Below are 14,101 nucleotides of genomic sequence, written 5' to 3'. Positions count from 1 at the left end.
ACGTTAAGCATTGTTTTTATTGACCATTGTTTACCAGTTTGTAATAATTATTATTTGCATCAGCTGTTTACTCCTCAAATTACATATCGCCAAAGTCAACTTGACTCCATCTGTACAGTATTGAACAATATTTCCTCCATGCAGTTCATATGATTAAGTCTTTAATATAGAGCTCATATAGACCATCCATTTCATAATTATTTCAATTCGGCACCAGCTTATCGGAGTTCCAACAAGTTTATTAGCAAGTTACATTAGAAAAAACATACAAATAATGTCACAGCTTCAGGTCTTCAGGCACGGGTCAGTAGTGATATAGACTGTTTCACTGACCAAAAAGAGACATCTAGACCCTTTTCCTAACGAGAGTTAAGACAGTTGAACGCAGAAAACTCTCGAAAATACAAGTGTCGCAGTGAACATGGTGGGACATTTCCTGTAGAGATGAATAGACCACGCAAGGTCTCTGGGGAAAAAAAGCTGAGCAAAGTGAGAACTAAAGGAGAGTTGTGTACGTTTTGAAATACATTCAGTCTGTTTGTGTATTGACAAATATTTCTGCTTTGACTCTAAAGTTTTTCTCCCTCATATTATAAAACTACCCTGCTGTCACCTTTTAGGGGAGACCTGACAGATAGATTCCGAGACAAAGACGTAGCAACGTTAGGCCATTTTTTGTAAATGTGCATTGATCAAGTGCACAAACACGCACAACACACTTGCAAGTGGTAAATGTTTGCAAAACCTAAAAAATGCAATCCTTTTGCAAAACTGTAAACAATATTTCTGAAACAAAATTAACTTCTGTATAGAAACAAACTCTTTGATATAATTATATGTAAATGTTATCTAAATGAGATTCTGGATCATTATTTACATGCTGTGTGGACAAAATTTGGCACTTCTCTATTAGCAAGTCACAAAATGCAAAATGCTAAGTTTACATTTAGTATAAAACTCCAAAGTGAACGTTTTCAGAAAGCAAAGTAACCCTTCACTTCCATGTTGCTACCTGTTTGCAGCCAAAACTGGCATAGTTCACAAAACAAAAACACACACACACATAAAGTAAAAGAACACAGGGAAAGGGAACAGGATGTCAAAAGAAAACTAAGGGAAGGGGTGCGCAAGGATAAAGAGCAAAACATATGGGAAAAGGGTTGTACCAATACAATGAAATCTGTCAGTAAACGTTCCGATTTTTCATTACATTTCTGCTGGCCTTGAGAGTGCTTTATTACTTATAGGAAAGGTACATGAGGGGTACATGAATGTTTGGATTGTACAATTGTGATGTCAGAGACACCCATGAATGTTTGGCTGAAGTGCACTGATGTCACAGTGAGGGTAGCTGGCAGCTCAGGAGGAATCGTCCTGCCCTTCTACGTGATCTTCAGGGTGCTGCCATACATTTGCTGCACAACCACCTGCACGTTGTCAACGATGAAATCAAAGGCCATACTCCACACAGACTCGACTGACTGCTGCATAATCCTGGGAAAGACAGGGAGAAGGGAAAGAGATTGTCATGGACTGTGTTCAGTGTTAATAATGGGAGCAGGGCAGTTTTACTCTGGTCATTACTGTACATATTTGTTTGTGAATTATAATTTATGTGACCATAAAACAATATTTGTCAAGAGTTGTAGTCTAAATATAATGTGAATATACAGGGTAATACACAGTTTCTCACTTTGTGTACTTCATAAAATATTAATAAGAATAAATAATACATCACAATAAAGTACACACACTGCTCAATGGTGTGAGAGATTAATTGCTACCTCTTCATGTATTTGATGATGATGTCAAGTTTCTCAAGGTCTTTGTCCTCCACAAGCTCAGTGCAATATTTCACCACCTGCAGAATGTCCTCCTCCATAGGCTCTGAGGAATGGACGCCCAGCACAAGCATATGTTAACTCATGGTTTCATACACGGATACAACATACCTAATGAATCAGACTCGATGCACATGATACCCACTTCAATGAACAGACCATTTACACCATTAATATTACCATCATCATTTTAGTATTAGCACTGATAGCTTATAGAAATCGCAATACTGATAAAAGTAATTTTAGCACATATAACTGGTCATACCACCCCCTTTAGTACCTGAGATGGTCGTGACCCATTCCCGTAGAAGGGTCCTGATGTCACTCAACTCGCAGGCTCCAGCCAAAGTGGGGACGGGGCGGGGGATAAATTTGGAGAGCACCTCTGGGACATCCGGCTTCATGGACGATGAAGATGGACCGTTCTCCGTCTGTAGGGCACAGTTTAAAGTCAAAGTTTGGAAAGTTTGGAGTTCTTATGAGAAGTTGAGGAGTTTGTTTTTTCTTCTCAGCATGGCTGAACACTGACATGCAATTACCCCAATGTGAAGGCAACATGGATGCCATCTGTCTGATGCAGACATTCTTGCAAAGGCATGAAAACTATATAAAAAAGTTAAGTTTGATAAAAAAAAACAACAACAAAAAAACCAGGCACTAATTTAATCACCTTCAGTCCACTGGGGTCGTCCTTGAGCCGGAATGCTGGTGGGGGGGGCTTGGAGGGGCTGGATTTGGCAGGACTGGTGCCTGGGTGGAGCCTTTTGAGTGGGCTGGGGCCCTTCTTGGCAGGGCTGGCGTTCTTCCTCTTGTAGCGGCGCTTGGTCCTACCAGCGGCCGGCTGCTTGAGCTGCAGCAGAGGGTTCTTCTCCTCCACTAGAGAACAGCAAGGGAAAACGCCACAGGAGGTTCACTATTCATTCAGCTTACACACTGCCACCTCAAAGATGAGCCAAATGCTTGTCTAGAGCAGGAGACAGCTTTATTTATGCGAAGTTAACTTTCTCATGCTCACAGCCTGCTCCAAGGCTGGATTACTTGATGACACAACTCATAACAGATCCCATTCAGAGCTGTTATAACTGCACAGGTGAATCCTCATTATGTTACAGTCACATAGTTATTACAAACTGAACAAACATCGCGTGTATCGATAGCCCTCTCTTCTGTGTTTGGCAAGGATAGTGAATGGGAATTTCTGTTTTGTGTTATTTTGTCAACCGTGTTTTACACTTTTTATTTGTCTGAATGTCTCTTTTTGAGTGACTGCTTCTCACAAAAGCTGCTAGACCCAGTGCTTAATATTTAGGATAAACACAACTCAGTCTTTCGGTCACTCAATGAGAGGGGAGTGAAAGCAGTGACTGGCTATTCTGCTTGTATTCGGTAGAAACTCGAGATAAACCAAGGATCACATACTCTTCTGGGAACTCATCTCTTTCAGCCCCCACCAGCGTATAGCATCCACCTAGGGGAGGTGATGGTGGCCACTGGGGACCAGTATGCTCACCACATATCGGGTCTGGTCTGGTGGAGAGGTGAGCAAACAAGGAACAAACCAAGAGGTTGTAGTAGGGACAATTTAGGCAGGCCTTGATGGAAGGCACTGATTCACTGAAAGAGCCAATTGCAGCCATTTTGTCCAGACCTGTGGGGAGAGCATCCCTCCCCTTTACGATGGGCACACTGGAGCCTTTTATGAGCACAGAGAGTTGGAGCCTTTGGTTTTATGGCTCTTTGAAAGGGCAGCATCCAACAGAAGGAACAGTATGGCGGATGGCGATGCACTGCTGTTATGGCTGGTCCTGCCTGCAATGGGGGAAGAGCTCAGTTCCAGGATAACTGGATAAAGCCCTCCTCTCCTATAAAACACACCCCTTAATGTATACAGGGTTCCGAGTTCTTGCTTTTGTGTGACAGCTCCTCGTTAAAACTGCTGGAATCTACGCCATGCCTGGGAAACCTGATGTTGGTCTTCGGCTTCTCCAGGGAGCAAAGTAAGAAACTCGTCATGGCATTATGTTGCTGTTATAATATCTCAGTCCTGAGTGCACTAAGAAATGAAAGCTCTTTGTGTGATATGGAGATCTGATGTGAAGAAGCTGATGAGCAGCTTACCCACAGTTACCCACCTTGTGGTTGTGCACCTTCTCTACGGCTGTAAGCAGAACGCAGCTCTTCCTGCAACTCCTTAGGCAGTGCAGCAAACACGTCCGGGTCGACCTACAAGCAAGCAGAATGAAGGGCAGAGCAGAAGTAAAGAATTCGACAATACATGTCAAGGTTAAGAAAACATGTTAAGAAAACATTTTGAAGCATGTGTATGAATTAGAAATGAAGACCATTATATCAAAGAATTAATTTGATATTTCTTTAAATATCAGTATGTCCATATAAATATGTACTCTATGTATGTATGTACGTATGTATGTGTGTATATATGTATGTATGTATGAATGTATGTACAATTTCTATTCATCACTCTGAGACAGTTTGAGCCGGTTACCTGCGAGAAGTCGGGCAGTGCCAGTATGATGCCCGTGGAGCCCGTCTGACCGGGCTGGTTGGGGATCTGCAGCAGCAGCGTGCCAGGGGGCGGATGAGCGTCAGGGGGAGGCGAGGAGGAGAAGTCCAAGTCCCGAAGAGGAGGAGGAGTAACGGAGCAGGAGGCACCGGGCTGCTCCTCCTCCTCCTCCTCCCTCCTGCTCCAGGTCCTCTCCACCTGCTCCCTCAGCTCAGGAGGCAGCGCCTCCAGCACGGAGCGATCCACCTGGGGCCCAAGGAGGCACAGCTCTGGTCAATACTAACGCCATATATACACTCACTATTCTCAGCTCTGGTCAATACTAACGCCATATATACTCACTATTCTCAGCTCTGGTCAATACTAACGCCATATACTCACTATGCTCAGCTCTGGTCAATACTAACGCCATATACTCACTATGCTCAGCTCTGGTCAATACTAACGCCATATATACTCACTATTCTCAGCTCTGGTCAATACTAACGCCATATACTCACTATGCTCAGCTCTGGTCAATACTAACGCCATATACTCACTATGCTCAGCTCTGGTCAATACTAACGCCATATATACTCACTATGCTCAGCTCTATTCAATACTAACGCCATATATACTCACTATTCTCAGCTCTATTCAATACTAACGCCATATACTCACTATGCTCAGCTCTGGTCAATACTAACGCCATATATACTCACTATTCTCAGCTCTGGTCAATACTAACGCCATATACTCACTATGCTCAGCTCTGGTCAATACTAACGCCATATATACTCACTATTCTCAGCTCTGGTCAATACTAACGCCATATATACTCACTATTCTCAGCTCTGGTCAATACTAACGCCATATATACTCACTATTCTCAGCTCTGGTCAATACTAACGCCATATACACTCTATTCTCAGCTCTATTGTCCTTTATCTCATTCAGTTCCATTTTATAATCTTCAACTCTAATATGATCATATTTATGTCATATGCGCAGAGAAAGAATTAGCACAGGAACTTTTAGGGGTATAACATCCACACAGTTATAGTACCGATATCCCACAATGAAATACCATATTGCCATTACACTGTGAAATTAAGTGTGTCCTTCTAGGTCGAAGGTCAGTGTTGACACTGTGTCCAGTAGTGTTGTTACCTGAGAGGGTGAGGGCACTTCTATGCTGAGGTTGAGACGGGAGTGGGCGTGGTTTGGAGTGCGGGGCGGCGGCTCTCCTTTACTCGTACTGGGGATTGGATCGGAGAGAGACGTGGGTGGTTCCATGAGGGAGGAACTAGTGGCCTGATTGAAGGATGCTCCTGAGGAAGAACCGCTGGGTATTGCATCTGGGAAACGGTACAAAATGACAATTGTATAAAAAATAATATTGTATAAAAATAAATAAATATATATATTTTAGGTCATCTTGACAATTATAGTAAATGTATAATATAAAAATGCATGTAGTCCTGTATGTAGATACTATAATGCCTCTCGACTGGCTTCCCTTGACATACACACACTCGCACAGACACACACACACACACACACACACACACACACACACACACACACACACAAACACACACACAAACAAACACATCCCTATACGCCTCCCCTCACCTGCGTCTGATAAGGCAGTGCTAGTGGACAGGGTGCTACTTGAGGTGGAGTTGGGGGCTGCCGTGCAGCTGGTGGTGGTGTTGCTGCTGGGCCTGCGTGGGGCCTGCAGCAGGTCCCTGATGGAGCGCTGGGCGTCCTGCGCGGGCGCCTGGGGCCCCCCGTCCAGTAGCTGCACCTGCAACCCCACGCCACGCATGTCCGTCACATCCAGACGCATGGCGTGAAACAGCTTGATGGCCTCCTGAGCGATTAGCTTACCGCTGTCTGTGGCCTGACCTAACGTCACTGACCTGAAGAGAGAGAGAGAGAGAGAGAGAGAGAGAGAGCGAGAGCGACAGAGAAAACCAACACATAAAACACAACAATTAAAAAGGTGCAGTCCTCAATCCTGTTGACTTTTGAGCTCAATCAAATACACCCCTCCCTATCCATGCCCCTAAAGCAACACTGCTGATTGGTTGGAAGAGTGTATGGCTTGGTCCAAGCCATTTTGTTTGCCATTTACCACAAGACGTTTTCCACTACATTTGATGAAAAGTGTAATGATTTATAATCAAGGACTTAAGCTGTGAAGTCAAAGTTGCTGTCGAAGTCAAATACATGATAAGGGATGTGGGCACTCCCAACTTCACCCTCTCACCTGGCCAGGTTGTCACAGATGCCGTGGCCTCCGTACTTGGCCGGCTCCACCGGGGCTCCGGGTTTGCGCATCATGACCTTGAGAGTGACCCTGCGACCTTTAAGCCCCGCCCCCTGCAGGCGCTTCTGCACCTCCATGGACAGGTTGTTCAGGAACGACTCCGCCTCCTCCACCTACCGAGAGACACAGAGCCATATTCAAGAAGTTGTTTAGCAGGTAAACATTGCTACACAATGCCACATTAAAACTTTGTAAAATAGCTAAATAAGTTATTTTTTCTGAAAACTCTTCCATAGATGTGATTTCAGACAAGTGTAACAAGCGTGTGCTTTTTGAGGGACCTTTGTGAAGCGAATGTTGTAGTTCATCTCAGCAGAGACAGATTTCCTCTCCTTCTCGCTGCGGACCGGCCGGTCGTCCAGGCCTCGGCAGAAACGGAAGAGCGTCTGTCCGGTCCGCGGTCCGAACTCCCGCTGCAGGCGCGCCATGGACACCTGCTGCAGGTCCCCACAGGAGCTCACGCCCAGAGACGCCAGCTTACTTCCCATAGAGCGACCCACTCCTACACACACACACACACACACACACAAGCATATACAAATAAGACAACGAAATAAAGACACATTACATTACAAAATGTACACGTACACCTGCCTCATGACTCACAATAAATGACATGCTGTTCTGATGAAAACACAGAGAACACCAGGTTGGTTGCTCAGTGTCACTACTGCTGTCTGCCAGCAGGGGGAGTAAGTGAGTCTCACCTGGCAGACTGGTGACTGACTGGTCGCGTATGAAGTCGTCCACCTCCTCTGACCTCAGCAGGTACTGGCCATTGGGCTTGGCCCGCCGCGTGGCCATGCGCGCCAGGAGAATGTTGGACCCTGGAGACAGGGGAGGAACTAGTGTTTGTCTCAAAGCCGAGAGGAACCGTCAGACGTGTTATGGTCCAGGGCAGAGAAAGACCTGCCTGAATGAACCCTATTCTCAGAACGTCTGCAGTTTTATCGCTACATCATTAACACTCTCACCCGTCTCACACTGACAAATGTGCATGTTTAAAGTAGTAGAGCGCAAGTTGGTTTGGGTAAAAATAAATGTATGATAACATCGAGTATGGATAAAGTTATTGACATCTACAGCACTAAATGTTTTGTCTGTCAGTTCAAATGATTAGCATGGAATTGATTGGAATTATCTTTTGTGAATTAATATATCGAAATCCACTAAACCAATCATGGGAAGACGGTAAGCATCAATGGTCAGCCTGCAGTGACCACTCAAAGGTCAAAGGTGCCACTCACCCATTCCCACGGAGGCAGAGCAGCCGGTCTTCTCCATCACGTCGGCTCTGATGGCGCTGGCCAGCTCATCGGGTGTGACGCCCACTTCGGCCAGCAGGGCGGTGGCATCCACCAGCGCCTCGTCACAACTCAGCGCCTCTATGTGATGGGTGTAACTGTGGTGAGAACAGGAGGGTTAGCCTTGGGCTACACCGCTTACCTCACCTGTGTGTGACAGCTACCTCGCTCGCACGCTTGTGTGTGTGTGTGTGTGTGTGTACACCGCCAGCATTGCTGCCATGATGTCAATACGACAATCGACATCTTTTCACGGTCTATTTTTGCAGAGAACCATGCGCCTCACGTGTGAAAAACAGGCTCGTCAGACGGGCATCTCACGCAGGCTGCGTGGCTAATCTAACACACAGGGGAGAGCAGCGGTGTGGGCTAGGTCTCTAGGAAACATTACATTCTCAGAACGAAGAATTCGTGTGAGCTGAAAGCACGAGAGGGTGAGAAATATGAAGAAAAGGGAAAGAGAGAGAGAGAGAGGCTTGACAGGCAGACAAATGGAAAGAAAGAAAGAAAGAAAGAAAGAAAGAAAGAAAGAGAGGGGATGGAATATAAAGCATGAAAAATAGTTCCAAAGAGAAAGATGAGAAGAACCATTTGACAGGCAGACAAATAGAGAGAGAGAAAGATCTCTTTAATGAAATCACTTCGAAAGAGGATGAGTGTTAGACAGACGGCGTGTGTGTGTGTGTGTGTGTGTGTGTGTGTGTGTGTGTGTGCGTCTCTTCCTACCTGGCCAGGGTCTCGAACATGGCCAGTGCCACCTCCTTATAGGCTTGGAAGTCATAGGGCACTGCCTTCAGCTCCGGACACAGCTTCTTGGCCTGGCCAAAACACATGCCATTCTTCACGCCTGCTTGCCTGCAGATGACAAAGGAGACACAGACACACACAGACACACAGACACACAGACACACTGTATAATCCAGAATTACAGCACCTGTTCAGTTCATGTCTGTGGTATCAGAAGGACAGCATTTCTACATGCATTCCTCCAACATGGCCAGTGGGTTTGGGCTTGAGACTGTAGCACATCTGAACACGGCACTGATCTGTTCTTAATGCATGACATCATGGGTGACACTATGTAATATTCTGGAGTGTTCTCTCTCTGACCCTCTGCGTTCCCGGCTGTTCTCTTTTCATCTCTTAACAATCTTTCTTTCTCAATCTTTCTTACTTGCCAAGAGCCTTCCTGTTTGAAATTAAAGGCGCACGCACACACACACACACACACACACACACACACACACACACACACACACACACACACACACACACACACACACACACACACACACACACACACACACACACACGGGCTACCTGGCTTCATAACTGCAGGAGGCTATCTCTGCCATGGAGAGGGAAGCCTGGTCCTGAGCCACCCCGTTGCCATGGCAATGCTCGCTGATGTCCTCAGGCGAAGGGGTCATCTCAAGGTCACCATCGGTCTTGTCTGCATTACACCAGGACAGGAATTCACAAATAACAGCATGAGAGTGAAAACTTCCGGTACGCGCCAAAACCCTTCTGATTTAAGTTCAAAACAAAATCTTCCTCAAAGTGCTTTTCTCATGTGCCCTCTGATTTAAACAACCCTTTCACCCACCCAGAGATCCACACTGTGCTTTAGTGTCCTGTGATAATAAAATGCATTCATGTAAGCAGTGCAGGTGTCCTCTTCCCCCTCCCCCCCCCCCCCCCCCAGCGGTACGAGGTTGGTTCCAGAAGGCACACCTGGTCTGGGCTCACCTGTCTGGTGGCGGTTCCGTTTCTGCTGGTAGTACTGGAACTCCAGCTGAGGGTTGGTCCCGGGCCGCTGGGCCACACGACCAGGACCACGGTTACTCGTCACGGCAACAGGTTTCCCTGGGAGAGGATGAACAGAGAGAGAGAGAGTGAGAAAGTGAGAGAGCGAGCGAGTGAGCGAGAGAGAGAGAGTGTGTGTGTGTGTGTGTGTGTGTGTGTGAGTGAGAGAGAGGGGGGAGGGAGAGAGAGATAGGGAGAGAAACAGAAAGAGGTCATGTAATTCAACAGGGTGTTTCCCTGGAATTTTGCCTGTCTGTGCCAGGCACAGGCTGCACATGGTGTGTGTGTGTGTGTGTGTGTGTGTGTGGGTGTGGGTGTGTGTGTAAGCGTGTATGTTTGTGTTTGTGTGTGTGTCTGTGTGTCTGTGTGTGTGTGTGTGTGTGTGTGTGTGAATGAGTGTGCTATGTTTGTGTGTGTGGGGGTGTGTGTATATATGACTCACCTTTCAGATCTGGTCTGTGTCTTATTCCCACGGAAACAAAGAAGCAGTCCATGTCCACATGCAGGATACAGGACTGCCTGACCTGAGGTGCAGGCATGCTGGACACACCTGAGAGAGGGGGGAGGGAGAGAGAGAGAGAGAGAGAGAGAGAGAGAGAGAGGAGAGAAAGAAAGAGAGAGAGAGGAGAGAAAGAGAGAGAGACAGCAGGCATGGTGAAAGAGCCAGAGAGAGAGAGAGACAGTTGGGAAGAAAGGAGAATGAAAGATTGAAGTAAGAAACAGAGAAGGAAAGAGTGAGGCATATTATCTATTATTAATGAAAATAATTTTCATCTACACAATACATCATACTTCCATCCCCTCTCCTGTCTTCTTTGGTCATTAAGTATGGTTACAGCTGCATGAAGCCCTTCAACTTCACACACACCCACACACACAGACTTACTCATCTTCACCTCACACACACCTCACTTCCATGCAGACACACACACACACACACACACACACACACACACACAAACTTACTCATCTTCACCTCACACACACCTCACTTCCATGCAGACACACACACACTTCCACACACTCACGCAAAGACGCTCTCACACTGACACCCGTGACGCCAGAGGCAGTTGCCGATGTTCCCACTGACATTTAACCAGTATAGAACGACATCATGAGGCACCTGGTTAATGAGAATCCAAATGCAGACAGGGACGCAGACAGACACAAAGAGACAGAGAGAGAGAGAGAGAGAGAGAGAGAGCGATGTAGGGGAGAGTGTGAGAGGGACAATTACTCAGAATGACTGACAAAGAGACATGGCTTTTGACCCCATGAATAATTACAGTATTAGAGCCGGAACAACTCTCAGAATACATTAATGTGACGTATTATGGGATGTAACTTTGGTCTGCAGCAGGAAGAGACAAAGAAGCCAACCTCAAATCTAAATCAGACCGCAAGACGAAACAATAACATGCGAACATGCTTGCTACTATGTGAGGGGAGGTTTTTGGGCTGTTAAATTGATTAGTTCCCCAAAAAAGCTGACCATAGAGTGAACCAATCATCTAATAGTGCGTCCACTGTCCTGACCGTCCCCCATTAAAAGCACAATCTAATCTCTATAACTTCTACGGGTCAACAGGTTCAGACCAACACAAGCACACTCACCTGAGCTGCGCTGAGCCCGGAGCCTCTTCAACTTCTCCTTCCCAGAGAACACGGCGCCTCCTGCTGTCCTCTTCCGGCACTGCAGGGAGGTGACGTACTCCGCAAACTCGCTCCTCCAGGTGGAAATGTGGTGGAGCCGCGAGTACGAGTAGAACTCCGAGATGATCCCGCCCTCTGCTCCCCCTCTGGCTACGGGCTTTACTGATTGGTCACTGAGGTCTTGGTGGGTGTGGTTATGTGTGGGGTCACCACTGTGATGACTGCCGTTCAAGCGGACTCTGCTCCCCGGGTCGGATGGGTGTGGTCTTGCAGGGGTAGGATCAGAAAAAGTGGACACATCGTGATTGGTTGGGGATGCCAGAGACGGGACTTGGTGCTGGGTGCTGGGCGAATCAGAGTCCCGTTTGTGTCGAGTGACAGGAGAGGTGCGTGGTTGGTGAGAGGGGATGGGACTTGGAGTCCTGGGCCCATCATATGGGTCTACCTCTGGGCCTACAGAGGCCCTCGGCTCTGGCTGAACATCCTGGGTCAAACCACCAGGATGATGGCCCATGTCTGTAAGCTTTAAGGCACCATTGAAGCGGTGGACGTGGCCATTGGTCAAGGTCGAGTCTTTGGCCCTCCCACTGGTTAAAGAGTGCTCCTCCCATTGGCCCTCACCATGGAGACCATTCAGTTTGATTCCACCTCCCTTCGGGTTCCGTAGTGAGCCGTTCCTGTGGGACAATAGATGGGTCAGAGTCGCCATGGAAATGACATCATTTTTCACAGGCAATTAAAGACTAAAGGGCCCTTTGATGCACACACGCACACACACACACGCACATGCACACACGCACATGCACACACACACACACACACACACACACACACACACTTCCAATCACCGCATCTATTTTGAGAAAACAACCCACTCCGTCCACAGCATCAAAAGAACACTTGAACATTTAAAAATCATTGCAGTTATGAACTCAAGAGTGGCGAATAATATTTGGAGAGGTGGAGCTGAGCCGCTGTAATCCAGGCACTCTGAGGGGTGGTCCCAAAATAAAAATAGAAAACACACACACAGTACACATCCTTATCTTTGCCCCAACACCGCACACACACACACACACACACACACACACACACACACACACACACACACACACACACACACACACACACACACACACACACACACACACACACACACACACACACACACACACACACACACACACACACACACTTACACTTTAAGCCCCTGCTCCTGATCACGGTGCGGCGCATCACTGGAGACCTGCCGTGACGACACCTGGCTCTGCTCTGCAGGCGGCTCCAGGAGGGGGAGGCCAGCTCCGGGGCCGGCATGGCTGGGTTTGGGTGCACTGAGGCTGGGCTTCTGCGGCAGGGGGAGGCCTCCCTTAGAGCTGGAGCTGGAGCTGTGGTGGGGGAACGTGTGGATGTTGGCTCCGGCAAGATCCTGCTGGTCCAGCTTGCGCAGGCACAGGCTGGGGAAGCTCAGGCCCTTCTGCTTGGCATAGAGCTGATACTGGAGGTAGGAGAGCTGCCGGCCTGCCTTAATACTGAGGAGGAGGAGGAGAACAGAGGAGATCAAAAAGAGAGGAGAGGAGAGGTGAGGTGAAGTAGAGAGGAAAGGAGGAAAGATAGAAGATGACAGGAGCAGAGAGGAGAGGGGAGAAAGGAGGAGTGGAGAGAGAGAGAGAGGAGAGGGGAGAAAGGAGGAGAGAGAGAGAGATAAGAGGAGAAAAGATGAAAGGAGGAAACAAAAACATAAAGAGAATAAAGAAGAGGAGAGGTGAGGAGAGGAGAGGGTGAGACCACAAACTGAGCAGCAGAATTGTTAAAAAAATATTAGGTTCTTAAAAAAAAGTTTCTAAATAAAACAATGCAGGTGAAATCTAGGTTCTTTGCCGTATTTCTACTCAAAGCCGATCAATGAGGGTCTACTTCTTGATCGCTTGTGAGGCTTCAGCTCTATAACACATTTAGACAGTGGTGGCAGCATCAGAAAACGTACGTATAGAACCCCCCCCCCCCCAACACACACGCTCACGCTCACACACACACACACACACACACACACACACACACACACACACACACACACACACACACACACACACACACACACACACACACACACACACACCTGTCAGTGATCCACTCGGGGCGGACGACCTTCTCCCCCCTCAGCTCGTTGATCTTGCTGTTGGGCAGGTTAGTGGCGATGATGTGTGTGGTCTTGGAGCGCGAGTAGTAGACGTGGAACTGGCCGCCATGCAGCATCATCAGCCTGCGCAGCTCGTCTGCAGTGGGGTCTGCGCAGACAGACAGAGAGACAGGCAGACAGACAGAGTTAGCCGACATGACAGACACCCAGATAGAGAATGACAGATAGAGGGACAGAGAGAGAGACAGATATAGGGACAGAGAGAAATAGTGTGTGTAAGAGATATATATATATATAGAGAGAGAGAGAGAGATAGAGAGAGAGAGAGAGAGACTGTAGTCATACTCTGACAAAGTATCAGGGAAACACTCAAAGGCAAAATTACAGTATCACACACACACACAGTGTCTGTGTGTTTAACATTTGTAGTGTGTGTGTATTTAGTGACCCGTGTATCCGTTGACGTAGATATGTGTGTGTGTGTGTGTGTGTGTATATATGTTTATATGTGTGTGTGTA

General features: G+C 47.2%; 1 protein-coding gene across 3 annotated transcripts in view; it reads right to left on the bottom strand.

The window, feature by feature from the left end:
- Positions 1 to 221: 221 nt before the first annotated feature.
- The window catches only part of rev1 (REV1 DNA directed polymerase), a 26,985-nt gene continuing 13,105 nt past the window's right edge, over positions 222 to 14,101 (bottom strand). For 2 of the 3 annotated variants that reach the window (XM_031583415.2, XM_031583428.2), the window contains 19 exons: positions 13,562 to 13,730; positions 12,642 to 12,974; positions 11,404 to 12,119; positions 10,232 to 10,339; positions 9,718 to 9,849; positions 9,304 to 9,436; positions 8,710 to 8,838; positions 7,927 to 8,081; positions 7,387 to 7,506; positions 6,961 to 7,181; positions 6,620 to 6,792; positions 5,980 to 6,269; positions 5,515 to 5,702; positions 4,348 to 4,611; positions 3,974 to 4,064; positions 2,512 to 2,717; positions 2,122 to 2,272; positions 1,785 to 1,887; positions 222 to 1,494 (listed from right to left, as the gene is read on the bottom strand). In XM_031583415.2, the coding sequence (XP_031439275.1) occupies positions 1,383 to 1,494; positions 1,785 to 1,887; positions 2,122 to 2,272; positions 2,512 to 2,717; positions 3,974 to 4,064; positions 4,348 to 4,611; positions 5,515 to 5,702; positions 5,980 to 6,269; positions 6,620 to 6,792; positions 6,961 to 7,181; positions 7,387 to 7,506; positions 7,927 to 8,081; positions 8,710 to 8,838; positions 9,304 to 9,436; positions 9,718 to 9,849; positions 10,232 to 10,339; positions 11,404 to 12,119; positions 12,642 to 12,974; positions 13,562 to 13,730 (3,794 nt within the window). In that variant the 3' untranslated portion in view covers positions 222 to 1,382. The remainder of the gene's footprint in view (positions 1,495 to 1,784; positions 1,888 to 2,121; positions 2,273 to 2,511; positions 2,718 to 3,973; positions 4,065 to 4,347; positions 4,612 to 5,514; positions 5,703 to 5,979; positions 6,270 to 6,619; positions 6,793 to 6,960; positions 7,182 to 7,386; positions 7,507 to 7,926; positions 8,082 to 8,709; positions 8,839 to 9,303; positions 9,437 to 9,717; positions 9,850 to 10,231; positions 10,340 to 11,403; positions 12,120 to 12,641; positions 12,975 to 13,561; positions 13,731 to 14,101) is intronic. The other variant, XM_012842342.3, reaches the window with a different exon arrangement.

The sequence above is a fragment of the Clupea harengus genome, chromosome 2 (genome assembly GCF_900700415.2).
Source record: "Clupea harengus chromosome 2, Ch_v2.0.2, whole genome shotgun sequence".
Lineage (NCBI taxonomy): Eukaryota > Metazoa > Chordata > Actinopteri > Clupeiformes > Clupeidae > Clupea > Clupea harengus.
This window is presented reverse-complemented; position numbering and strand designations above follow the sequence as displayed.